Here is a 26,908-nt window from a genome sequence, read left to right as displayed (position 1 = left end):
GGGGCGGGACCTCGCAGAGCGCCTGCGCCGTGAGCGGCCCGTGCGCCGGAGGGGCGGGACGCGCAGGCGCGCAGAGTGCCCCGGCTCCGGGGCATAAACAAGAGCGGGGACGGGATGAGGCGGCGGTTGATCCCCGGGCAGCGAGCTGCGGCGACCTAGGTGGCGAGCGGGGCCCGGCGCTGACGCGAGCGCACGCGACCCCCGTGCAGCGCGCGAGGCCCCGGCCGGGCCCGCCCGCCCGCCGCGCGCCCACCATGAACCTGGCCAGTCAGAGCGGAGAGGCCGGCGCCGGCCAGCTGCTCTTCGCCAACTTCAACCAGGACGTCACGTAAGGCCGGGGCCGGGGTCGCGGGGCCGGGGCCGGAGGGGGAGCGGCTGGGGGTCGGGGCCGGGGCGGGTGGGCGGGCGGGCCCCTGCGGTGGGCGCGGGGAGGAGCGGGAGTGGCGCCCTCCTCGGGGACCCTCCGGGCTCTGGGCGGGAGGAGTGACGGGCCGAGAGAAGCGGGGACCTCAGCCCCTGACTGCTGGGCTTGCCCTCCAGGGACCCCGCGCCTCACCGAGTGGGGCGGGACTTGGGGGCTTGGCCTGTCGTCCCGCCGCCCCCGGCCCGGGCGGGGTGAGCCCCTTCCTCGCGTCCCTGCAGCCCCGCTCTGCCCCTGCTTTCCGCTCTTCAGGCCCGTCTGCGCGCCTCCTCGGGCCCCGGGCCCCGCTTTGTTTCCCTTCCTTCGTGTCTCGCTGCTCTTTCCGGCAGGACCCGTGGATGCGCTCCCCCAGCAGGGACCACACTTAGCCAGAGTCCTAGCCCCCGACCGGGGAGCAGCCGGGCCGAGGGGGGTGTGACGGGAACTCCGGAGGAGCCCGGGCCCTTCGGGGAGCGGCCGTGGCCGTGCCGCGGGGAGGAGAGACCCTCCCTGGGGCCACCCCGCGGGATCGGCGCGCCGTTGGTCCGAGCCCGCGTGGGCGGCGGCCGCTGCCCCAGAGGCGGTCTCGGGGGGCCCGTGAGGAGGTCCCGGAGGAGGCGTGGGGAGCAGGAGGGATGAGTGGTGGGGCCGGGAGGCAGGAGAGCCATCTTGGGAAGTGAGTCAGAGGAAGTGATGTCAGGAGGAGGAATGGGTCCTCGGCTGGGTTGTTACTGGTTGAGTGTAATTGACAAAGTAGAGAACGAGGCTTGTTTAAGATTAAAATTTAATTGTAGGCAGATGTCAGGGACAGAGGATGATCGGACTTGGGGAGGGTACCATGCACTGTGCAGGTCACGGGTCACAGAGATGTACACCTGAGATCTGCGTAATCATGTTAACCGGCGTCACCCCAAAAGTGTAATTTAAGACACAGATTAAATAGGGGGAAAACCTTGATTGTGAACCGGCCAGCCCCCCAGCATGGCTGCGGCGGGGTTCGGAAGGGAACAGGCCCCCCACCTTCGGAGAGGTTCCTGGGTCTTGGGGTTGGTAGCCGTGCGTGCGGGCAGGACCCACATCCGTTCCTGAGTTCTCGTCCGCGGCCTCTCCTCTGCCGCGCTGACCACTCTGCCTGCAGAGTAGAGATTGGACCCGCACGGTCTGTACAGATCAAGTCCACCACGCACCCCCGTGGCCCGTGCGCCCAGAAGCCACTGCCGCCAAGGACAGTTTGGACGACCTGTCGCAGGTGCTTGTAGCTGGGATAGGTTATGTTCTAGGAATCAAGGTAGGAAGGAGGACATTTCGGGCCAACTGCGATCTAGTTTTTAAGCTCTTAATATTTTGAGACCAGTAGGAAACAGTTGCTTCATGGGTTTACATCTTGTGTAAATGGGAGATTTCCAAAACATTTCCCATCATTCTCTCAGGTTTTCAGTCCTCATTGTTTATATTGAAAGGAAATCAGACATGACCGGGCATTCACTTTGTTGTTATTTCAGCTGGGCACCAAACTCCCTGCATAACAAGCCCTGGCCGGGTAGCTCAGTTGGTTAGAGTGTCGTCCCGATACGCCAAGGTTGCGGTTCGATTCCCCAACAGGGCCCATAAAAGGGTCACCCAGTGATGCATAGATAAGTAGAACAGCAAATCAATGTCTTTCTCCCCCACGTCCTTGCTCTCTTAGAAAAATCAGTAAATTTTAAAACATTTTAAAAACATTTCCTATGTAATAGAAGAATGTCACTCTGGCCTGAAAAAAGACCTTTCACGATCAGAAATCATGCACTTCCTGGAGTTATTAGTTCAAGGGGAGATTTCTGTGTTACCGCTTTAACTTGTCAGGGGCCTTGAACATCAATGGAAAGGAACAGCAAGTTAGGATTAGAAGGAAAATCACTGATTGAAATGATTGTGATTGGTTTTAAACCCACACTTGAGAGAAACGTCACAGTTCCTGGGGAGCAGCTTTAGAGGGCACACCTTTCCCTCTCTGGCCCATCTCCAGGATTTACTGCAGGAACACAGCAGTTTGCAAGACAGAAAACGGTTCTAGGCCCCACCTTCCCTGTATTTGCAGGGGGAAGGTCTGGAAGCCGTTGACCTAACGGAAGACACGTCCCTCAGACAGTAAAGCTTAACAGCAGGACGTTCCCGCACCCCAGCCTCTGTCCTGCCCCTCTTTTCATACTGGTAATGATTTCCAGTGTTGTGGGGTTCTTTCCCTACGAGTCTTATCCTAAAAGTATGTCCGCGTTTTGTTTGTTTTTCACCGTGTTTTTTTTACTGTTTGTTTGGTTTGGTTTTTAACTAGACCAGTGAAACAGGCCTGAAGAACAGCTTGCCTCCGCCGGCCTGCGCCTGCCTGGTCAGTCCCACCCTGGTTGCCGACCGTGACCCTGGGGAGGCTTTATTGGAGGAGTTTTCGGCTTTTTGAAATGGAAGGGAACACACTAAGTGGCAGAGCCTCATGGAAATCTCAGGCGGAAACTTCAGGGACGGGCTTCTGCCCGTGGACACCGTTCATCCGTGGCAGGGGTGTAGCAGTGTCTGCTTCAGTGGGGTCACCTAAAGGGGTGGACCGAAGAAAGAGCCTGATTCCCCAAGTCTCTGTCTGCGGAACTGGTGCTGTGAGGGTCCAGAAAGGTTACGGGCACAGAGCCGAGAAGGAGGCGCTTGTCTGAATTTATGGCTTCCACCAAGTTTCTTCTCGGTTACAGTTCTCATCCTGGGCGGGTCACCTCTGTGCCCCTTTTCCGCATCAGCGCACCGAGGGACTTAGGAGTGGATGGAGTTTCAGGGCCCTTCGCCCTTAAAGATGGAGAGGATGTGTCTGTGGACGGCAGGACAGCCACTGGGGAGGCTGCTGCTGGCCAGCGGCAGTGCAAAGGGGACTGGGGCGCCATCGGACTTGGTGGACCCACTTGCGCACGTGATGCGTGTGCGGGAGAAGTTAAGGTTCCCCCAGTCTCTGGTGAACAGGGATAAGTCACGTGGGAGCAGGGTCGGGGGAGGACTCGGTTTAGGGGGAAATGATGAGCTTTTTCTTCGGGAATCCCGCTGGTGGCCTGGGGTGGGGAGGACATGAGTAAGTGGGGCTGCGGGCCCCCAGCTGGGTTCTTTTTTATGGGGGTGGACCATCCCCCGTGACCCCAACATCCGTGGCCTCTAACAGAGAAGATAACAACGGGAAGGGTGTTACGGCCTGACCGTTGGGGTGCGGGGAGAGAAAAGGGGCCGGCACTGAGGAGACCCGATTCACGTTCTTGTTGGTTTAGTGGAAATCACTGCGTTCTAGGTGCCAAACACCCTAGCTTAAACTCAGGGGCACAGACTTGCAGTTTCAGGGCACCAAACACTAGGCTTTGTTTTGGCTCCCGTCCAAAGCACTAATAAAATGTAAAAAAGACATCTTAAAAGAACTTAAGCGCCATAGGATAGGGAGAGTGAGAAAGAAGATGGCAGCAGACTTGGAAGCTGGCAGGTGGGAAAGGAGCGTGCCCCCGAAGCTGCCAGTGGGGAGCGCAGAGGACCCCCTGGGTGGTGCCGTAGTGCCCCCAGAGGTCAGGTTCGACAGAGGGAAGCTCTAGAAGTATAGTGGGGGGTGGCTCAGAAGCAGTGCCTCTGGCCTGGGGCTGTCTCCGCGGGGTGCCGCAGGGTCTCCGTGCTGACACGGGACACTGGGAGGTGGGTGGGGGGCGGAGTGAAGAGACCCTTCGTCTGTGACGGCTGCTGGTCTCCTGCATCAGTAAAAGGTGGGCGTTGTGTTGCCTTAGAAACTCTGAGGTCGTGAACATTCATTGGGGAGTAAGAGGACTTATTGGGGAGATCCCGTACTTGCCTGTTACTGACCCTCGCCTGTTAACGTGCCAGGGTGGGGACAGGTGAGTCCTGAGAGAATAATTCCTGGAAGCAGGATCTCCCGAGAGCAGCGTGAGACCTGATGGCTGGTATTGGAGCCTGTTTACGTTTAACGTCACCCTCTGAGACTGTCCACCTTTATTGGTCATGTATGTGCTCGTACTATACCATCCACACGTGTCGGGGGACAGTTGGCCTTGTTTATTGTTTTTAACACTTCTTACTGATTGCGGGCACAGGGGCTTGGTAACGCATACGGCGAACATTCTAGCTAAAGTAATATCTAATCAGTTTCTGAATATCTGGAAGGACATTGGTGTTCTGATGTTTGATTACCGGGGCCCAGCTTTAACAAATGCTGCCTGTTAGGAGCTCATCTGAGGACCTGGACACATCAGAATTTGGGTTCTCGTTAATTAGAGCTCATTTTGCCCATGGAAGAGGCTTATTGTAGGTAATACTAATAAGCGTGGTGGTTTGGTCTCTGAGTCAACAAGGAATTAGGGAAAGGGGGCAGTTAATGATGGCAGGGTCACAAGGAAAGGGGACAGCCGTCAACAAAACAAAAGGTGGGAAACATTTTTATAAACTCAGCACTGCAGCGTGGCCATTTGCTGTAGGGACACAGAACCGTGGACTCCTTGTTAGGGTCTGAGAGGGTCACGGGGCCATGACAGGGGAGTGAGCTGTTCAGTGTGGGCATCGGGAGAACCTTAGGAACTTGCCATCCCCTGGTGATGAGAGTGACATTTTTCCAAGTCAGAAATGGGGGGGGGGGGGTGCTTGATGCCGATGATAGTAACCCTGAGTTCCCCCGGAGAACAGTTTCCCAAAAGCTGCAGAGTCCCGAGGTTTGGGTTTTCTCTTAGCCTTCTTGGTTATTCTTGGTTCCTATGTTACTTTTCAAAATACTTACAGGTAACAATTATGTTGATACAATTAATTCAGCAAAGGGAAGTATTTTTGCAGAGGAAAATGGTATAAGTTGTAGGAAGTTGTGTTTTTGATCTAAGATGACCAGTTGCATTTACAGCAGCTCTGTTCCCGAAGTGCAGTTGGCCCTCGAACAACACAGGTGTGGGCTGCGCTGCCCGCCTTCTGTGGGTCTTCCTCAACACGGGGATACACAGCCGGCCCTCAGTGTCCCCGGGCTCCACGCCCACGGATCAGACAGCGGGGCATGTGCCGTGCTCCTCACCGTTTTACATGACGGACTTGCGTGGGTCCTGGGACCAGGCAGTCCCCGCCCCCTTACCGAGGGACAGCTCAGTTTGGGGGGAGTCAGGATTATAAACAGGTTTTTGACTGTGCAGGGATGGGCGCCCCTAACCCCCCGACATGGCTCGGGGGTCAGCGGCACCTTTGTTCTGTGTGCGTGTGAAGGAGAGGCTATAGACCTCAGGCTTTTACAGATGAAACGCCAGTATTCTTTTTCTCCGTCTCCCGGCCCATCTTCTGCACGCACACACACACTCACACACACTCACACACACACACACCCCCGCCTGTTCTCCTTTCCCAGGCGCCACGTCCTCTGGCGGCCCCAGGGGCCGGTGCTTTGTTGCTGGCCCCTCCTGCTGTCCGTCCTCTGGTTCCGCAGGCTCCGCTCTCTCCCTTCCCTTGGCCAGTGTGCCTGAAGGGCGGTGATCTCTGCCGCGGCGGGGCCTGGGGTGCTCATGGCCCTGCGGCCTCTTAGCAGAGGTGGCAGCGTTGGACCAAGGAGGCACATGCGGCGTGCGGCCTCCCCTCAAGGCTGCAAATGGGGCCCCACTTTTTCCTTCCGGGCCAACCAGGTGGTCCTCCGACTCCAGAGCCGCAGGTTTTTGGTCCATTTATTTCCATCCCCTGCTCAGCCACACACCAGGCGTCGAGCCGCCTCTGCCACAGCCGCGCCGGGATACAGAGACGCCGCCCTGCTCCCGGGCTGCAGGGGATTCGCTGGGACATCCGCTCCCTGAACTTGGGCTCGCACGTGCGCTGTGCGTGTGGGTCCGATCGCCTGGGGAACCCCACTTGTTCTGAGGGGATCATTAGTTTATGGCTGATGATTACATCATATGTCAAATGTAGCTTTAATGTTTTAAGTTTTTAATAAAAATGTTATCTGTTACGTTACCGCCCTTCACCTTTCCCTGGCTGTGGGCTGTGTCACCCTCCTCCGTCCGCCTCCTTCCTCTTGCATCTCGGCCTCCGCTCCCCTGGTCCCAACCACCTGGAACGATCGCTGGTTTTCGGTGGTGATGTGGTTACTCTGGTAACGTGGAGCTAGTTTGTGCATTATCACTGTCTACACGTATCAGCTCTTATTTCTGAATTTGGCTTTTTTGCAGGTCCCTAGCTGTTGGTAGTAAGTCCGGTTATAAATTTTTCTCCCTTTCTTCTGTGGATAAGCTGGAACAGATCTATGAATGCAGTAAGTGTTTGCTTTATTTTTCCCCCTCTTAAAAAAATAGACATGTTGAACTTGAATTGATATGCATTCTCAAATTCAGACACTGTGGGTAAAATCCAGGTGCCCCGACCAGTTGTCTTGTCCCACCTCAGCCCACCGAGAAGTGGCGGCTGGGAACAATTCATGTGTGTGTCCCCAGCTCTTTTTCTGTTAATTTGCATACTTACAAATGTACGTAGAGAAATACTTGTCTGATGGGTTGTTTTTTCAATACACGGTATCATACTGTATGTTTTATTGTTATTTCTACCACTCTCCATGCCATTTAAACCTCTCAGGTTTCTGTCACACAGGACTCCTAGAAAGTTGACGATTTTAGAGCCCCCCGAGGAATGGTTCATGTGCTTGCAGTTGTCCCTTTCTGCACTGCAGTGGCCGCCATGTCAGAGCGATTGCATGTCCTCTGGCCTCCGCGTCCGTGGTTGTCTCCTGTGTGTGCACAGCAGCGCCTGCTGAGTCAGCACGGGGCGCAGACCCTTCCTCCCCCACGCGGAGCGTTTGTCCCTGTGGTTGGACGCCTCACAGTCGTTCTCGGTTTGGTCCCTCCGCACGCTCGTTGAGGGCCTGCTGTGTTGGGGGAGATGGCAGTGGTGACAAAGTTCCTCCTCCGTGACACGTTCAACTGGAGGGAGACGGAGAACAAGCAGACGCTCTGTGTGACGTGAGGCGGGCGCCACAGAGATGAGCACGCGCAGGCGTCAGCACCCCCCGTAACGCAAGGGGGGCGCACGGGGCGTCGGCTCTGCACCAGGGACACGGACCGTGGGGCCTGCTGCCCGCCGGGCGGTCAGGGGCTGTCCGGGCCCAGCCTCCTCCAGGGCAGCCCTCGGCGACCCTCCCCTCCCTCAGCGGAGTGCGCCCGACTTTGCCCAGCGAGTCCCTAGTTTGACGCGGGCCCCGAGGGCGAGCGCCCAGCCCCTGTAGGGCGACAGCGAGGAAGCAGAACCTTCCAGCCAGCGCCTGACCCCGGCCCCTGCTGGCCGCCCGAGACCTGCTCCTGGCGCTCAGCAGGTCTTCCGGGAAAGCCCGCGTTCTGGCGCGGACCCGGGTGGGAAAGGGGCCATGAGCTGTGCGCCCGCTCCTCTCCGGTGGGGTCGGGGTTCCTGAAACTCCCCCCTGGCTGCCTCCTCCTGACGCCACCCAGGGTTGCTTCCTGCAGGGGCTTCCTCAGGGAAGGGGAGCCTGTCTGGAGAGGGTCCCGTTGGGCTTTCACACGACCCAGGCGAGGGCCTGGGGTGCCGCTCGGCTGCTGCTTAGTGAGCCCTCGTCTGTTCTGAGGGCCACAGAGTTTGCCCCTGTGGCGACCCAGTGCTTAGACGGGGCGTCAGGGCTCCTGGTCTTCCCCGTTCCTCCTGGAACCAGTTTAATGCCTCATCTGTTTCCTGTAATTTATTTACTGCTCTTTGGTGCCTCATTTTGCAAACGTTTTGACAGAACAAAGTGTGTTGTCTTGATAGTGTTGTTAAAAGTGGGCGTTTACTGACCCACACGGCGACTTCCTTGTTCTTCCTGGTGAGCTGCAGCCCTGAAAGAGTGGGTGGTGGGGTCGACATGGGACACTTCCAGGGTTAGTCCTGTAACCAAAGCTGGAAAATTTTCGGTCCTAGAACCTTAAAGCCTTTGCTCATCCACGTACTTTTATTGAGCTAAAGAAAAGAGTTTCTTTTAGGTCACAGATTAGCCGCTGAGCACGGTGGTTTGCTGGCAGTTCCCTGCAAACGGACTCGGAGCAAGCAACAGTCCTTGATGCCTCCGGGTCTCGCCGGGCTCAGCACTGGCTCCTTCCTTGTCCCTCCGAGCCACCGCCCCCAAATCAGGCCTTGGCTGTCATCCCTGGGCTGCCACAGAGGGAGGGCAGGGCCGGGCTTGGGGAAGGCCGACTGACGGCTGCCCGTGCGCCTCTTGTTTACCTAAACCAGGAAACCTTTGCCCGGCAGCAGTGGCAGGCCTTTTTATTTTTTTTTGGATGATTTTATTTACTTTTAGAGAAAAGGGAAAGCAGAGAGAAAGGGAGAGAAACGTGATGTGTGAGAGAGACAGCCTCTCACGTGCCCCTGCCTGGGGACCCTGCCCGCAGCCCAGGCATGTGCCCTGAGGGGGAACCGAACCGGCGACCTTTCGGTCGACAGTCCAGCGCTCAGTCCACTGAGCCACCGCAGCCAGGGCTTTTCTGTTTACTGTCTGCATTGGAATTTCAAACTTACAGGGAAGCGGCAGGAACTCCATTTGCTTTGCCCGGCGTCTGGTTGGCTGAGTGGGCCTGTGTGTCTGCCTCCGCACGGCCTTGCGTGCACACGTCTGTGCCCTCTTCCCCGGGGGGCTCCTGCAGTGCACCCCAGCCTGCTGGCTGCGCCACTAAAGGGGGTGCGTTTACTGCTTGTGAAGTGTCAGCATTTAGAAGGGAAAGTTGGGGTTTAAATTTTGCATTGTGTGTCCTCACATTTTACATGTTTCTGAGCTGGGAAAACACACCTCACAATGCAGGCAGTCTGACAGTGGACGTGGGCAGAAGTGACCAGGTCCCTCTGTAGACAGGGGGCTCCTGTTATCAGGAGGTGAACGTCGTGGCCTTCCCAGGGCAGCCTCCTCGTCCGGGGGGTTGGAGAAGTGGAGCTTTCTGACGTCGTCCGGGGCTGACAGGCGGGCCCCGGTAGGGGGAGGCGTGTCGATGAGGCTGGTAGCGATGGGGGGACTGCAGGAGCCCCCTGCTTACAGCTGCTGTGATGGAAGGCCGGGCTCCGCACGTGCATCTGTAGGGCTCCTGGCAGCCGGCAGCCTGCGTGCTGTCTCCAGTAATTCCTGCTGCGCGTCGTGTCCCTCCTGCTCTCGTCTGGTCGCAGAGCCTCGGCCATCGGCCTGGTTCGCTGGCCACCGCGACTGCACGGGAGGGCGGAGCCGTGTGCCCCCCGCCCCCAGTGCGCAGCGGGTTCTGTGTGTATCCATGGGGGATGGGTTCCCTCGGGCGCGCGTCACGGGAAAATATGAAAGAGCCTCTTGAAATAACACGTAGAAAAGTCATGGCCCTCAACCCCTTACCGCGTGTCACAGTGCGCTGCTCTGTGGAAGGCGTGTTCCTGCAGGTCTTAGGAGCTCTGGCGAACCCTCCTTACATAGCGACAGAAATGGTTGGCCCCAGGGGGATGGCCTTGGCCTTTCTAGTTCCTGGCTCCTTTGGAAACCTGATGAAACTTGCAGGTGTTTCCCCAAGAAAAGCCAGCGTTTGGCATGTAGCTTTGGCAGTGCCAGAGGCCCCTCGAAGCTGTGCATGTTCCGGGGCCCTGGGCCCCGTGGGCAGAGAAGGTCCCGCGAGGTTCTGCCGGGTGCCTCGCGTCCCCGCCTGTGTCGCCCGTCTCAGCTGGTGTTGACAGTCCCTGCCGCCCTGCACGGCTTACCTCAGGTCTGCCTTCTGGCCAGAATTCGCGCCTCTGCAGCAGGCTGCCTGCGTGGGGGGTTTACTGCTTTTCAACGTGTCACGTATGTGCTAAAAAAATCACCTGTTTTAAGTGAGCAATTCACTGGTTTTAGCATATTTCTAAGTTACACTGCCTACGTAATTAATTTTCAAACCTTTTATCATTCCCCAGAAGAAACCCTGAGCCCATCTGCGGTCCCTCGCCGCCGCCCACCTCGCCCCTCGGCAGGCACTAATCTGCCCTGGGCACCCGAGATAGGTGCGGTCGTGCCCGCTGGGTGTTTGCAGGGTCGTTGTGTTGGGGCGTCTCTCCTGTTGCTCAGTGGGCCCCACTGCACGGGTAGGCCGCGCTGTGTCGGGGGGCATCTGGGTGGTCTGCGCTTTCCTGACTTGTGAGTCGTGCCGCTGTGAGCGCCTGTGTGCAGGTGACGGTGTGGACGTGCTGTCGTCTCTCTTAAGCAGGTGGATGCCCGTAGGAGTGGCTCTGCCGGGTGGGCATCTCGGTTTTGCCCACTGGTGAGTACGTGCAGCTGTTGGAGAGGCAGGTCAGCAGATAAACGTTTCACCGGTGTAGGTGTTGCCGGGTGGCCCTTAGAAAGGGTCGTGTGTGCCCTTTGTGACGTATTGGTGTGGTGAGGCCTGGCTCCTCACTGCCTGCCACACAGGCGGCGCCCAGCATTGTTCCGTGCCAGGCGAGTCTGAGATAAGAACGGTGTGTGTTGTCTCCTTGCGTTTCTTAAATCATAACTGAAGTGAACTCTTTATGTACTCGTTTGCTTTTAAAAAATGGTTTGTCTCTTTCTTTTGCCTGCTTTTCTGTGGGGTTGTTTGTCTCTTACTGATTTAAAGCATATCAGCCGTGGGTCGTGGGTATTCCTTCTGGGTTGCTTCTTGCTTTTGACCTCGGTGGTGGTCTCCGCCGTTCCGAGGCCTTGAATTTTTGCGTGTTCAGATGTGTCTGTCTTCTCTTGGGAGGCTCCTGAGGGCCCTGGAGAGGCTGTCCTGTCGCCGGCGTGCGGGACAGGCGCCTGTGTCATCTCCGCGGTTCTTCATCCACCTGGGACGTGTGGTGACAGGAGCTATCTCCCACCTTTACTCACAGACTGGGGGTGTGTATTTCCTGGGTTCTTCCTCAGTGAGAGGGGCACTGGTGTGTGTGCAGGTGAGAAGTCAGAATGGCGGCCGCCTTTGAAACCTCAGAGAAGAAGAAAATAGGTAAAGCCAAATGTCGGAGGGTCCCTGTGTGTTCAGTGTGGGGGTGGGCCTGTGGCTGGAGGGGCTCATTTGTGGTTAGACGTGGCCGCACCGCCTCCACGCGCACAGCCTCTGGTTTATAACTTCTGAAAGCGGTCTTGTCTGCTTTTGTTCATTAAAATTTCCACAAAATGTCAGACTTACCGTTGGACGGGAATGGGAGCCGGCACCCTGCCCGTGAGCTCTGTGCTGCACGTCAGTGGGTGCTCCCGTAGGAACCGCAGCACGAGTGTTGCCTCCTGGAGTTCAGCGCTGCAGGCTTGTTCTTTTGGGGCAATGTTTACATGGAATGAAATGGAGAGGTTTTTTTGAAGATTTTATTCATTTCTAGAGAGAGGGGAAGGGAGGGGAGCATCGCTGTGTGATGCACCCTCTCACATGCCTGTAACTGGGACCCGGCCTACAGCCCAGGCATATGCCGTGACTGGGAATCGAACCTGTGACCTTTTGGTTTACAGGACGGTGCCCTTCCCACGGAGCCACACCGGCCTGGGTGGAATGGACAGATCTTAAGTAAACATCCTGTGAACGTGGACAGACAGCATGCCTCTGTAGAACCTGAATGCCTATCAAGGTTCACCGTCGCTCCAGAAAGCTCCCTCGTGCTTCCCCAGCCAGCCCCAGCTCCCTGGCACCCCCTGGAGGCAGGCAGTGTGCTGGGTTTTCTTTAGTACGGGTTAAGCCTGCCTGTTCTAGGATGTCGTACAAGTGCACGGGGACTCTTGAAGAAGGGTTCTTTCAGCTTCATGTCCTTGAGGTTTATCCCTGGTGGTGGTGTCCCCGCTGCCCCTTGAACAACGTGGGTCTGAACTGCTCAGGTCCGCGCATACGCAGATTTTGTCTGATAAACATCTGCTATTTTCCATCTGCGGATGTGGAGGGCCAACTGTGTGCATTGATCTGTGCCATTTTAGAGAGGGGACTTCAGCATCCGAGGGTACCGGTAATGGCGGGGGTCCTGGAGCCAGTCCCCTGTGGTTACCGAGGGTAATTGAGTTTTCGGAGTCAAAAACATACACTTGGATTTTCTTCTCCCACAGGGTCAGTGCCCCCCCCCCCCCCCCCCCCCCCGTTGGTTAGGGGTCAGCTGTGTACGGCCGTGAGTTTGTTCCTTCTCCGATCCATGGGTGTTTCCAGTCTTTAGCTGTTAGGAATGAAGCTTCTGGGGACATTGTTGTGTACAGCTCCTTTTGTGGACGTATGTCTTACTTAACTTGAGAAAACATCTAGGCATAGAACATGTGATTCGTTTTATAAGGAACCACCAGTCTCCTAAGTGGCTGTCCTGTCCGCGTCCCCTCCGGTGCTGAATGCGTGACTGGTGCTCCACAGCCGCGCTGGTATTTGGTGGTGCCCGTCCGTGTAGCGTTAGCCGTCCTGTGTGCGTGTGGCCGTATCATCGTGGTTTTCATCTGAAGTCCAGCGACGAATGACGTTGGGCACTGCCGTGCCCCGTGTGCCGTTCGCAGGTCGTCTGTGAAACGTCTGTTCAGGTCTCCTGTCCCTTTTCACATTTGGTGGTTGGTCTTTTATCGCTGAGGTGTCAGAGCTCTTCCAAGATCCTGGGCGCAGCCCTTCGTCAGCTAATGTCTTGCGAGTGTTCTTGCCTGTCGGTAGCTTGTCCGATCTCTGGGGCAGGCACGCTGAGCTCTGATGCAATCTGGCTTACGTTTTTGTTTTTCGTCTGTGATTCTCACTTCCTGTTTCCTTTCTGAGGACCCTTTGCCTGTGGCTGAGTCCTGAAGGTATTTTCCACAGTTTCCTTTGAAAGCGTGTGTGGTTTCAGCTTCCAAGCTGGTTCCAGCGTCCATGTCCGCTGAGCTTTGGTGGGTGGTGTGAACCCTCAGGGCTGATTTTTCCCTGATGGATTCCTGGTCAGCCATTTGTCGAGAAGGTCTTCCTCCACTGCATCGCTTTGGGCTTCAAGCCGTCCTGTAAGTGTGGGTCTGTTTCTGCTCTCTGTTCTTTTCCATTGGCTTCCTGTCGATCTTTCTACTGGGGACACACACTCTAGTTACTGTAGCTTTCTTTATATACTAGGTTTGAAGTCTCATGGTGTAAGTCCTTCAACTTTGTTCTTTTTCAAGATAGCCTTGGATAGTCTAGATCCTTTGACATGCTGCTTTTCAAATCAGTTACTCTCAACAAAAACGTCTGCTGGGATTATGCTTGAGACTGACCGCGTCGTCGCTGCAGAGATCAGTGTGCGGGGCGGGGGTGTGCTCGACCCGCCTGGCACCGCTGTCCTTCCTGGGGCTCAGGTCGAGGGGCTGCAGGTGGGGACAGTCTGGACTCTAACTCTGGGACTTCCTCACATTCTGGAGTTCTCTTTGTATCTAGATCCGAACTTAACTCTGGGGAGCAAGGAGAGACTAGGGTGTCGGCAGTCAGTGCAGAGGGGAGTGAAGTAATATCCGGAGGGTCCACTGTACCTGCCACTTTCTGTGCAAGATGCTGTCTGCACATCATGATTCATTCGGTCTTCTGGGCAGGGGTGTGGGGGACAGAGCTGATGTGGGGCCGGCGTCTTCCACTCCCCCCCAAAGGACTGCAGAGTAGCTGTTACCCCTGTTTCACGTAGGAGGAAAGCAGGGCTCAGAAAGTGGGTCATTCCCTGACTGTCTGGGGGCCCAGTGTGTGTCGGGTACCGTTGTAGGGGCCGGGGAGCCGCTCACGGTGCAGACCGTGTCCAGAGCGCCCGGCGGGCAGACACACAGGCGATGACCGCTGAGCGCCAGGGAGGAAGTGACCAGGGTAGTGCAAGAGAGGAGTGAGGAGCGTGCGTGAGGCCTCTGCAGAGGTGGCGCCTGAGTGGGAAGTGGCCCTCCGTGCAGAATGCAGGGATTCCTGGCAGGGAGACCCTGAGAGTGCTTTGTCCCTGGCTCGTAGCAGTGACCGTGACTCCGGTCTGTCCACCCGGAGTTATTCACACAAGTTCTGAGCTTGTCCCCGCAGCCCAGCCCTGTCACCAGACGCCCTCTGGGTGGCCCCTGGTGTCCCTCTTAGACGTGTGTGTGTGTGCGCACATGCACAGTGGTGCCCGTTGACGTGGATACGTGATGTCTCTTCTCCTTGCAGCTGACACCGAGGACGTGTGCATCGTAGAAAGGTTGTTCTCGAGCAGCTTGGTGGCCATCGTCAGCCTCAAAGCCCCGAGGAAGCTGAAAGTTTGCCACTTTAAGAAGGGGACGGAGATCTGCAACTACAGCTACTCCAACACAATCCTGGCTGTGAAGCTGAACAGGCAGGTGAGTGAGCCCTTCCCTGCGTCGGACCGGGCTCTGCTGCACATCCGGGTCTGCGGGGTGGCTGCCGCTGCCGCTGCCCCTCGGGGCAGAGCCAGTGGGCCTTTGCCAGCGTCTGCGGCGCCCTCCACCGTCCTCTGGCCTGAGCACCTGACCACTGCACCTCCCCACCTGCCTCTTCTCTCCTCTCCTCTCCTCGGCTTGGCTCTGATCGCTGCAGCTCCGATGAGTCCTTGCCTGCTGCCATGTTGTGGTACCTGTCCTTCCACGACCTGAGTGTTTTTGTCCTCGAGTGATGTGATTTCGTGGGCACTTGATGAGGTGCTGTAGAAACTTCCCTCTGTTTCTGTCAGCCTGGGGCAAAACTGCTTTTCTTTTTTTTTTAACGATTTTTTTTTTTTTTTAATTTATTTTTAGAGAGAGGGGAAGGGAGAGATAAAGAGATGGAGAGAAATATCCATGTGTGGTTGCCTATCCCGTACCCCCAACTGGGGACCTGGCCCACAACCCAGGCCTGTGCCCTGACTGGGAATCGAACCAGTGACCCTTCTGTTCACAGGCTGGTGCTCAACCCACTGAGCCACAGCAGCCAGGGCAAAAACTACTTTTCTTATAGTCCCTTTTGCTTGAAATCTTAGTTTCCAGGCGCCTGTCGACAGTGTTAGGAGGACTAAGGGGGTGTCCGAATTCTTATCCTTAGGGTTGGATCATAGTTTATTTAGCTTCTTTTGCTTTTATAAATATTACTTTAAAAAGTCTGTTGGCATCTTTTTCCTATTTCAAACTGTCAGCTTCTTATTTACGGTGATGTAAGTTTGCTACTTTCATACGCCTTCCCCCACACCCACGAGAGTGTGTGGCGGAGTGCGGCCGTGGGGGCCAGCACTGGGGTTCGTCTCCTGGGGCCTGTCACGGCGGTGCTCACTCACAGCACACAGCGCTGCTTCTGGTCCCTCCGCGTTGTCTGTTGGCAGCGCGCGCTCTGCGCAGGGAGGGCTGGGGAAGCCGCGGGCACGGGCCGTGCGTGACGCCCCTGGCAGGCCCTGACGCGTGGGGGCAGTGAAGCAGTCCTGGCGGGGGCCCGCTGGCCTGGCTGACGCTGGGACTTGGTCTGTGACTGAAGAAGCTGGCTGACACGGGGGGGTCACGAGGCAGAGCATGTGGAACCTCCTTGAAACTTGAAATGCACAAGTGTGTTCCCGGAGCAGCCGGCATGGCGCACGCGTGCCCTTGGTGCCCGCAGCACGTGCCCACATCCCGAAGCGCAGCACGGACGCCGACGCTGCAGAGCAGCCTGGGTGCAGGACGGGTCTCTACTTTTTCGGAACCCGCAGGCATTGACCTTCGCCGTGCTGTGCCTGATTCAGCACCAGGTCCTCAGTGACCGGCCCCTCCGAGGCATTAGGTCTGGTGCTCCTGTGGGACTGGGGGGAGGGGCGGGCAGAACAACCCAAAGGACGGCCCGTGCCTTTCTTGCTGTCATTGTCCGGTTTCTTGATGTGGAACCAAATCCCGTTCTCAGACGTCCTACACAAGCAGCAGCAGTGGTCACGGGCCAGGCAGGCCGGCCCTGGACACCAGCTCGCTGGCCAGTGAGGAGCAGGGTGCTGGGGGGAGCCACCGGTCGTGCCAGCGCCCTCTGCGGGCGTGTCCAGTCTGCGTGGTGGTCGGGAAGGAGCGCAAAGCGTCTTACAGAGCCCGCGAGGCGCAGATGGGCGCGTGCCACGTGCCGCTCTCTCCATGCCTGTGTCTCCCGCCCCTCTCTCCTAGAGGCTCATCGTGTGCCTGGAAGAGTCTCTATACATACATAACATCCGGGACATGAAGGTGCTGCACACCATCAGGGAGACCCCGCCGAACCCGGCAGGTGCGCGGCCGAGCGGAGGGCCCTGGCTTTCTGGGGGTGCCTGTGGGTGAGAGGTGTTTTCTCTCCGGAGGCCCCACGGACGTAGACAAGCTGAAAATATATTGCCCTTAAACCATGCTCCCTTCTGAGGCTGGTTTTGTGACCACATCAGTCAGTGGTTTAAGGTCACGGTCACTCCCACCCGAGCCTTTCCTCTGCCGTGCAACCCTGCCGCCTGAGGTGGAACGTGGGAGCCCCGCAGTCAGCCCCTCGCCTCCCACGCTGCGTCGGGGGCGCTCTGGCCTGCCTCACGCCGCACTCCGCTCCATGTCCCCAGGCCTGTGCACGCTGTCCATCAACAACGACAACTGCTACCTGGCGTACCCCGGCAGCGCCACCATCGGGGAGGTGCAGGTCTTCGACACCATCAACCTGGTGAGGCTCTCTGGAACTCGAGTGGCACCCCAGGGTCCTCGGCAGGGCACGGTCCTCCCTGCCGGCCCCCGTCCGGCACGGCAGGGCTGGGCGGTTCTGCCTCCTGGGGGCAGTGCTGCGCCCGTCCCTCCGCCTGCACCCCCAGTGCGAGTGAGTGCTGGGGGGACAGAGGAAACGCCAGGCCCTTGGGATAAGTGGGTTCGCTTTGTTAAGGGTTTGAGCCCATTTCCTTGGCCCCCACCACAGTGAGTCAGGTGGCCTTGGTGTGTACGGACCAGGTGGTCGTCACCGTTGACTGCTTCTCCCTTGCAGAGAGCTGCCAACATGATCCCAGCACACGACAGTCCTTTGGCTGCACTGGCTTTCGACGCCAGCGGAACCAAGCTCGCCACTGCTTCCGAGAAGGTGAGGCTGCTGGCCCCGTGGGGACCAGTTCAGGGGTCGCTGCAGGCTGCAGTGCCGCGCGCATGGCTGGACTGCCAGCCGCACCTCTGCATCTGCCAGCGCACAGCAACACGGGGGGGCCGTGGGCGGGCTCGCCCCTGACAGGCGCACGGCACACGCTGGGCTGCAGGGCGGGCATGGGGGGTGGGTGGGGAGGGGAGCGTGTAAAAGAGCGGCGAGGCGGGTCTGCCCAGAGCCGAGCTGGACACGCCGGTGTGTTTCCTCTAGGGCCTTTTCTGCTTAAGTAGCCAAGTTGTGACCATGTTACATGCTGTCTGTCCTTCCTTCTGCTCTGCACAGTCATGCATTTCTCCAGGTTAAGAACGCTGACTGGCTGTGAAACATGCAGTTGTGATTACTTAAGCATCATTCTTTTGGGACGTTTATACTGTTTCCAATATTTAGAACATGTTGGAATAACATATTAATATATGAACTTGTGTTAATGATACGTAGACCGTAGACAGGAGTGTATTTAAGTCTTACGTGTAAGTCTGTGTGCATCTCTAACTATGAAGCAAGGCCACAGAGAAGAATTTCTGTGCCCAAAGAACGTGGCCTCGGGTGCGCAGAGGGAAGGGTCGAGGCTCCGCTGGGTCCTCTTCCCGCAGCCTCCCTGACGCTGGAGGGTGCTTGCTCTTCTCGACTTGACTGGCTCTCTTTTTCCTTCGCTGTTCCTCTCTTCCCCCCAGAATTCTGCTCCCTGTCTCCTCCTGGGGGTCTCACTTGTTCTCCTGGCTGTCCCTCCCCTGAGCACTGGGACCTGCTCCCCGTCACCTGCTGCCCGTCACCCAGACGCCTCCCCTCCCAAGTCACCCCTTCCCTCGAACCAGCCAGCAAACGGTCCGGGAAGTCAGCTCCCTGCTCCGACCTCCCTGCACGGGTCCCGTTCTGGGCTCTTCTGCCCAGTTTCTCCAGCAGCGATGCTCCCGTTCACGGGCCACCTGTGTCCTGAGTCACACTAGACCCAGGTCCCCATCACCTCACTCGACCCCTCATCAAGGGGAACGTGTTTTCTGTTTCCCTGGCGCGCTCAGCGGTGGAGTCATCTGCTCAGGCTCAGCCAGCCGGGCAGAAACGGGGCCCGGACCCCGCGCCCACTTCGCACTGAACACTGTGCTGGGCCCATGCGGTGTCACCTTGTCCTTTTCCCTTGGGAGCCTGGGAATGGCCGTGAGATCCTCTTCCCCCTTCGTTAATCAGTCCTGTTTTTATGCTTTTTATTAGGACTTAGGAAGGCGCTAAAGTACTTCATGGAATTTCAAGGCCAGTAAAAACAGAACAGTTTCTTCTGGGCTATAAAGAGCAAATTCTTGGTTTGCATTTGAACAGAATCCTCCTGATGGGTGGGATTAGACCACCAGAGGCTTCTCAGCCCTGCTGTGTGCTCGGCGCTGAGGCCACCCCAGCTGCTGGCTCCGTCCTGCCTTCAGGCCGCGGCCAGCAACTTGTCACTACTTAGCATTACAGCATTCTCACTCAGGCGCGAGGGTAAAGTAGGAACCTTGGATGTATTACACTCTGAAACCTCCGTCACTTTAACAACATACGTGTACAGTACCACAAAACCCCGCCCGCGATAAGTAATTAACTATAATATTTTTTAAAATCCCGCAATAAGTGAGCCGCGATATAGCGAGAGGCCACTGTGCACAGTGGGTGTGCCATTGAACAAACACGTGTGAATATAAAACTTGAGGCTGCAGAAGGCAGAACTTCTGCCGTGGTTGTTTTTGTGTGAGGATTTTTCCCTCCAGTGCTCGGGGCGTATGCAGTCAGTGGGCGTGCTTCCGACCAGAGGGCGCCGCTGTCCTTCAGGAGGGGCGGCGGGTGCCCTGCCGGCCCTGCCTCTGGGCCTCTGGGCTGTGGGGCGGTGGCTCCTGGGCTTCCCCGGCTGCCTCCGTGGGGGGAGGGCCACTCACTTTCCCTCACGGGGCGCGTCTCTCGCTCCCCAGGGGGTGGGGTCCCGCCTGCCGACCCCCAGGCCTGAGCCTGTGTCCAGAGGGAGGTGGAGGGCGGCAGGAAAAGGACGTCCTCAGAGCGATTTGCGTCCTGCAGGGAGGTGCTGCAGCTCACCCTCCCTTGCGTTTCCTTCTGTCTTAGTTAGGAGGTGTCTTCTTAGCGTGGGCCTCGCTGCCGGGTAGGTTTGGACTGACTGCTTGTTTTCCCTTTTAAGCAATTAAGCAGCATGTCCAGCCAGTCAGTTTCCTCGGTCAGTGACTCAGTGGCAAGAACGGGTGTCAGTGGGATCTTAAACTTGTTTAGACCATGCACTGAGGGAGTGCTTCCTAATGCAGGGTTCCCGCCCAAAGGGCCTGTTTTTAATAACTTAAACTTCAGGTCACTTAGAAAAACTAAAGCCAGCGCAGTCCACGTTTGACGCGGGCGTCGGTGAGGGGAGGGGCGCCGTGCGGTGCGGGGACGGCCACCGGGGCTCGCGCGCCTCGCTTACAGTCTGAGAGGAAAGAGAACGGGAAAGTCTCTTTACTCAACTAAAGTCCTTTCCTTCCCTCTCTCCCTGTCACAGGGGACCGTGATTAGGGTGTTTTCCATTCCAGAGGGACAGAAACTCTTTGAGTTCCGGAGAGGCGTGAAGAGGTAAAGTATACAAATCTCCAAAGTGGGGTGTGCGGCTTCTCTTTGGGTTTCAGTTTTATACTCTCTGCGGCCCAAAGTGGGGCGTGAACCCGGCACCCAGGTAAACAGCAGGCGTCCTCAGCGCAGCTCTACCACCCTGGGAGGTAAAGGGACCCTTTTTAGAGCTGGGTTTTATTCGCCCGGAATCCCACCCGGACACAGAGCGGTGGCCAGACGGGTGGGGGAGCCCGCACAGCCAGGCCCCCGGGCTGCGCGCATTCCTCGGCTGGCTTGGTGGCGGTGGCTGAGGACTTCCAACCTGCTTAGCAGGCTCCTGTCCTTCCTCTCTGCCCTGAAAACTGGGGCCAGCTCCCCTTTGGCTTTTTCTTTAAAAACAAACAGCCCTAACCAGTATGGCTCAGTGGATTGAGCGCCAGCCTGCGAACCCAGAGGTTGCTGGTTGGATTCCTGGTCAGGGCACAGGCCGGGGTTGTGGGCTGGGAACCCAGTCGGGGCGTGAGATTGCTGTTTCTCTTCCTCTCTCCCTTCGTTCTTTTCTCTCCAAAAATAAATATTTTAGATGTGTGGCGCGCCCTCCCTTCACTGTCCCTCTGTAGACCTTGCCGGGCCAGCTTAGCATCCCCCCACTGACCTCCTGGAGAAGGGGTGCTGTCCTGCTTGCTCCTGGGCCCTCTGCCTGAGGACTCGGGGGAGAGATGGGGACCCGGGCTCCAGGTTCAGACCCCGGGGCCCCACGCGTAGCCTGCGGCCGTGCTCAGCAGCACTTGACTTCAGGAGCCCCGGTTCCATCCCAGGCGGCCTGTGGGGGAGCCCCGCCCCCCACGGTCGGGAGCTGGGCCAGAGTGCGGGTCCTGAGGAAGTGCCGAAACTTGTAGCTCTGCGCGTGCGTCCCAGCGTCTCGCCCCGCGCCCCGTGTCGCCCCTGCCTGCTCCTGCCGCCGCTCCCTCTCCGCGGCTGGGCCCCACAGACGGGCAGCGAGCTCTAATGGCCCGTCTGCAAAGCCGGACGTCCAGCCCCTCCCCCTACCTCCCTGGCTGCGGACCTCCCCTCTCCCCTTGCGGGTCCCCTTACCGGACCCGTGACCTTCCCTCCGCTGCTCCTGCTCCGTTTCTGCCAGGGAAGCCCTCCTCGTCTCTGCGCCTCATGTCCTCCTAAACCGTGCCGCGCGCCTGCGGCCCAGGCTGCTTTCCTGGGGCTCCTGCCGGGTGCTGGGCCCCGTCTGCGTGCACGCCTTCCCTTGCCAACTGTCGCTGCTGTCCGTCACCCGGCGCCCAGCCGGAGGGGCTCGGGGGAGCCCGGTGCCGGCTCCGTTCTCTCTTCCTGTGCACCCAGTGGGGCTGACCCGCCCACTCCGGACGTCCCCTCTCACGTCCTGTCCCAGCTTCCTCCTCCCGCCCCATTCAGATCACCCTCTGACCACGCGCTCACCTCGGTCCCTGCCGCTGGCCCGATGGTCCTTTCTTCAGACTCGGCCCAGCTGTCCCTGGGGGACGTGAACTCAGTTGGCATGCACCCCATCGAGACCCTGTCACTGCCTCCTTTCGCCTGTAGGATTAACTCCAAAACCTAAATCCTCAGCTTACTGCCATCTCCACAGGGTCTTGCATGCTGCCTCCTCTGCTTGGGCTGTCATGTTGGTGACCTGGCCGACTCCTGAACCCTTCGAGTCGGCAGCAGGTGTCCCCAGGAGGCCCTTCCCCGACCCTCCGGCAGAAGCAGCCCCCCTCTGCCGCTGTGGCGCCTTCCCCTGCGGTCGCTCGCGCCCTTGCTGGCAGCCGGTGTGGTTCCTGCACACGCCTTGCTGGAGGCTCCAGAGGGGCGAGGACCGCCTTGGTCTGCGCAGAGCGGGCTGCCGGGCCAGGCTGGGCCTGCGGGCGCCGAGCGCACCGAGTGACGGAGACCCGTGCGGGGACCGTGCCAAAACGCGGTTTGTCTGCTGGCTTGAGGGTGTTTACAGGGATTTTCACAGCATACTGTAGAGACTTAGTGAGTTGAACACTGGAAGTTTTACTCTTATTAAGTGTTATCACGGTTGCCAGTCTGCCCGCCCCCTGCGTGTTAAGAACTGCTGTAATTTAAAGAAGCGTGGCTGCTTAAGAGCATGCTAAGGAATTGCTCTTGTCTGGTGTTGCCTTTCAAACACATTTCATTCAAAGCGTTTTTTGAGAAAATGACGAGAGAGGAAGGAGACGGCTGCCGGCGGACCCAGGGGTGGCAGGGGACCTTTTCTTCCCCGGAGCCTCAGGCAGAGGTCCCGCAGAAAGGCTGCCCGTGGCCCTCAGTGGCAGCACGGCCTGGCCCCTCTCGTCCTGCAGGTGCGTGAGCATCTGCTCCCTGGCCTTCAGCACGGACGGCGTGTTCCTGTCCGCCTCCAGCAACACGGAGACCGTGCACATCTTCAAACTCGAGACTGTGAAGGAAAAGTGAGTGGCAAAGATTGGATGGTGTGAAACACCACGTGGCAGTCTGTCCGGCCTGTGCTGCCGGGTGAGAGCATGAGCACACACATGTCCTGCCCTCGGCGCGTTCGCCAAGAAAGATCTGCTCTGGCTCTAGAATAAGTGACACCAAACCCATACCCGGCAGCAGAGGGGACGTGTCCCTGTCAGGTGACCCTCTTATGTGGGATGTGTGCCAAGTGTGCGGTTAACATGGGGGTAAAGGTGGCCGTCCCCAGGTCAGTGTGGACGTCCACCTCCCAGCACGTCCCCTGAGCGCGGGGACGCATCCTGAATACAGCCCCTTGGAGGGAGCGCTTGTCCTCTCCCGCCCCGAGGTGGGTGTCATTTCTAAGGCAGTCTATTCAAATTACGTGTTACTGTAGCGTACATGCATGGTAAATGGGGTGCTGCTTGTATTTTCTCCTAAAACGTAAGCACATCCCTCTGGGACCAGTATTATTTGTGTTCTGTCTCCTTCCAGGGAGCATTTCAGATAACTGATGCATAGGAACAAAAAAGGGCTTTGGGGAAGTGACCATTTGAAATGGGTACTCGTAAGGTTTTTAGAGACTTCCTGTTGAAAAGATTCAGGGCAGATCGTGAATCTGGCCCTGGACGGCCTTACGTTTGCCACCGGGGAAGGGCAGGGCTCTGCGGGGCTTGCACTTTCCTCACCCCTTTTTCCTGAGGATGGGAAACTTCTCTTTCAGTTGCGGAGCTGGTCCTTGTCTCTGTGTGGGTGGGATGTGGTCACTCTCAGTGAAGAGTCCTGCGTCTGATGCTTCTCCCTCTTTCTAGACCTCAGGAGGAGCCCACCACCTGGACCGGCTACTTCGGGAAGGTGCTCATGGCGTCCACCAGCTACTTGCCGTCCCAAGTAACAGAAATGTTCAACCAGGGCAGAGCCTTCGCCACAGTCCGCCTGCCTTTCTGTGGCCACAAAAACATCTGCGCCCTGGCCACGTGAGTCGGGGCAGGCAGCCTTCGTCCCCTTTGCCCTGGTACCTCCAGAGACGGTGACTGGGGTGGTCCCATGATGCTTCTCACGACCTGAGAGTAGTCTGCACGCTCGGACCTGTGACAGAGGAAAGCTTTACGTGACGCTCAGGGGCCGAGGACGTGCGTCTCTCCCTGCAGTGCTTTCCTTTCGGAAAGCTCCACGTCCCTCCCTCTGCCCACTTACTGGTAGTGTGACGAAAACGCCACCGAGTCAGAGCTGTGGGGGGGTGCCCACGCACCACGCTCCAGGGCTCAGGACCGGCGGGGACAGCTGCCAAGCCCGGGGGCCCGTGTGGCTCACACTGGCGCTGTCCGAGTGCAGCTGTGGAAATTCCGGGACCCCACCTCTCTGTGATTCCGTAAATCGTATAAATTTGGTTTTTCATCCTTTTTTCTGACTGGCATAGCGGAGAGTCTTGTGAAATTGCCTACCCTTAGTAGTCCGAGGGACCAGGAGACGGGGCCCCACCTGCTCGCCCACCGGCGTCAGTGTGCTTGATGTTGTGGCCCAGGTAGCCCCGGGGGTGTGATCTGTCCTGTGCACACAGTATGTCAAGCTCATGAAACTAAGTTCGGGCTCACTTTTTGAGGGGGTGGGGTTCCCTGGCCCTGCCGGAGGCGCGGCTGCTCACTGAACGAGAGCGCGGACAGCTCTGGTCCCGGAACTGCTGCTTTCTCTTCCCGCTAGAATTCAGAAGATCCCCCGGCTGCTGGTGGGAGCCGCCGACGGCTACTTGTACATGTACAACCTGGACCCCCAGGAGGGGGGCGAGTGCACCCTGATGAAGCAGCACAAGTGAGTGGGCCTCCCCCGGCCGCCGCCGCAGCCGCTGTGCGAGTGTGTTTGCGTCCTTGAAACCCAGCAGCACGGGCCCAGCTGGCCGGGAGCTTCGCCTGCCAGACAGACGCTGATAGGGCCGGACGCCCGCCCTCCCGCCCCCGTCTGCCGGCGGACCCGGGTGGCGAGCGGCTGGTGCTGCGCCTGCCCTTCCGGGGCGGGGGTCCGGGCCCTTCCCTAGGGACCGGCTGCAGCGGGCTGAGCCTGTCCCAGGGAGGGGCGGTCACAGCTCAGGGTGCAGTTCGGGAGCCACCTCACCGGGAGACAGGCTGCAGCTCTGAAAGCGGGAAGTGGTTTGTTCGTCGGGCAGCAGTGCAGTTTGATCCTCCGCTTTTTGTTTTAATCCAAGAATTACAACCGTGCTGCGGTGCTCTTGACTGGGGCAGAACGGGAATAGTTTTTATAGTGAATTCTGTTTATGACCATCAGCCTCAAATGGAATAAGATTGTCTAACCAGGCACAAGTTTTTTCATTAGGCCGTCCACGTAAAAGTTCGAGTGAACACGTACACTGTCGCTGTGGTTACAAATGTGCGAGTCCTGGCGAGTGAGTGGCCTTTGCTGCCAGGCCCCCGAGACAAGGCCCTGCCCGTGACTGTCCTCACAGGTTTCATTTTTCTCTACTTTTACCAGGTTGGATGGCACTATGGAGACAACCAATGAAATCTTAGACTCCGCCTCTCACGACTGCCCCTTAGCGACTCAGACGTACAGCACAGCTGTCGCCAAAGGTCCTCACGCACCTGCGTCTCCGACGAGACTTGGTAAGGGCTGTGACACAGCCTGGGGGCCATCATGCCGGGGCCTCCCCTGCGCCTCCCCTGCTCTGTGCTTTTCTCCCTGGCCAGAGTGGTGCATCCGCCACTTAGTACTGGGCAGGAGAGTGACAGTCCTCTGACAGGCCAGCTATTGTCACTGACGCTCTAGAGACTGAATTCGGTCTCTTTCTCTTTGAAAAAAAGAGAAAGACTTGCTGCCTCTCCCCTGAATATGACCCCACACCCGCCACTGCCAAGGGTTTGTCCTGGGTCCCCCGCCCATCTGATGGGTTCGCAGCTTGCATGGGACCCCCGGGCCCCGCGGCCCTAGGAGGAGGGCAGGCGGGCCCTCACAGAAGCGTCAGTGTGTGGACAGACAGGCGGCCACTTCAGCCACGGCTGTCCATCTCCTGTGATCCGTCTTCCCCCCAAAATCAGCTTGCCTTCATGGGCGGTCCCGTGGCTCTGGTCACACGGAGGACTGTCCTTGCTCACCGCTACTCTTGAGTGGAGGGCCATTCAGTCAGAGGACACTGAGCTTCTCAGGTCACTGAGCGTCTCGCGTAACCAGCTGGAGAGGCGCTCAGCGGGGACGTCCAGCCCGTCCAGCGGGAAGCCTGTGTCCTTTGCTGACATCTTCCTGAAAGTTACGGATTTTGGAAAACAAATGATACGTTTTGAGCTGCCTGAGGCTACAAAAACCTCGTTAGCCTGGAGAGAGGCAGAAACTCGGGCGGTGTGGGCCACCGTGCGTAGTGCCCTCGTGCGCCCTGGGCTGGCCTCTGGCACAGCTGCTGGGCTGGCCTGTCCACCCCCCGGCCCCTGAGCCAACCCCCCGTCTCTTTGCAGCCCACGGAGACGAGCTGGGCGCGGTGGGCGGCGCGTGTCTGGAAGAGGAAGCCGGCGCCCTGCGTCTGGAGGAGGACAGCGAGCACCCGCCCATGGTTCTCCGGACAGACTGAACCTGACCTCTGGACTCTGACCCCAAAGCAGAGAGCGCTGGCTGGCAGAGGACTTTGTGTTATGCTGCTATGAACTTTGACCTGAGTTGGGGGAGAAGATGGCAGAGACTTTAAAAGAAAAAGAGATTGTAGCTGTAGTCTGGTTCCATACTGTTGAGAAATACATGGTTTTCATTCACTTCAGTGGCTTTTAACCCTGCTATGAGTTCTAGCTTCTTGTTTGTTTTTTCTTTTTGCCAAAATTAACTGTTTGGTGAAGCCCTTGAAACCGCCTTGCTTTGCATGCATTCATGTGCCAAGCGGCCTAGGGACAGCTGGTGCGCAGCCCCTGACCGGCCAGTGCGGGCGTGTGGTTGTCCCCACTGTGGGAGCGGACGGCTCCGTAAGGCCGGTTCTGCGGGGACGGGCCCGAGTCCCCGGGGCTGGGGCGCGGCGGCCCTGGGGGCTCCTCCCAGAGCCCTTCCTGGACCATGTCCTCCGCTTCATTTTGTTAATTAAATTCTTTCCAAATTGGATTCTTCTGGATTTCTTCCATGGTGGACTTCCGTTTCTGGTCTTCTTTTCCACGTGGACATTGGCAGAGAGAGGTCCTTCCTGTTACGAAAACCTTCCTCTCCCAAGAGAAAGTGCCCTGGAAGGGATGCCAAGGCGTCCGGAGCGAAGGACAGGGTCCCTGTGCTGCTGAACGGTCTGGTCTCCATTCCCGCCCTCCTGTGGGATGTGTGTTTTGGGTTTTGTTTTTCAGGAACGCATGGAGCTCTTTCTACGTCCACATACAGCACAGAATCCAAGAGTGTCCGCTCTGTCCTCTTGCCTCGAGCCCCACCGGCTGTCGGGGCCTGCTCTCCCCATGCCAGGCGTAGTCGGGACAGGGAGAGACGCGACAGGAGTTGGCTGTGAGCACCTCCTTCAGGGGGTATGTGCCTTTTCTCTTCATCGACGACAGGTTGGGGTCAAAGTTCC

At 58.0% G+C, this 26,908-nt stretch overlaps 1 protein-coding gene across 1 annotated transcript; it reads left to right on the top strand.

Annotated features, from left to right (window-relative positions):
• Positions 1–74: 74 nt before the first annotated feature.
• WIPI2 (WD repeat domain, phosphoinositide interacting 2) lies at positions 75–26,460 on the top strand. Its single transcript, XM_090288669.1, has 12 exons — positions 75–328; positions 6,592–6,674; positions 14,458–14,627; positions 16,395–16,491; positions 16,808–16,905; positions 17,218–17,310; positions 19,877–19,947; positions 22,263–22,370; positions 23,187–23,351; positions 24,076–24,183; positions 24,859–25,028; positions 25,833–26,460. The coding sequence occupies exons 1-12, from the start codon at positions 255–257 to the stop codon at positions 25,943–25,945; spliced, it is 1,350 nt and encodes a 449-aa protein (XP_090144795.1). The 5' UTR covers positions 75–254; the 3' UTR covers positions 25,946–26,460.
• The last annotated feature ends 448 nt before the right edge of the window (positions 26,461–26,908 follow it).

Source organism: Furipterus horrens, unplaced genomic scaffold, assembly GCF_987537825.1.
Source record: "Furipterus horrens unplaced genomic scaffold, mFurHor1.1.pri manual_scaffold_10, whole genome shotgun sequence".
Lineage (NCBI taxonomy): Eukaryota > Metazoa > Chordata > Mammalia > Chiroptera > Furipteridae > Furipterus > Furipterus horrens.
The sequence above is the reverse complement of the archived record's forward strand: the minus strand, read 5'-3'. Positions and strand labels throughout refer to the sequence as shown.

Excerpts from the sequence above, each read along its gene's own strand:
- WIPI2 (XM_090288669.1), top strand. The coding sequence starts at position 255 with ATGAACCTGGCCAGTCAGAGCGGAGAGGCCGGCGCCGGCCAGCTGCTC. Across the intron at positions 23,352-24,075 it reads AACATCTGCGCCCTGGCCAC|AATTCAGAAGATCCCCCGGC; the intron begins GTGAGTCGGGGC and ends TCTTCCCGCTAG. Across the intron at positions 25,029-25,832 it reads CTGGGGGCCATCATGCCGGG|CCCACGGAGACGAGCTGGGC; the intron begins GCCTCCCCTGCG and ends GTCTCTTTGCAG.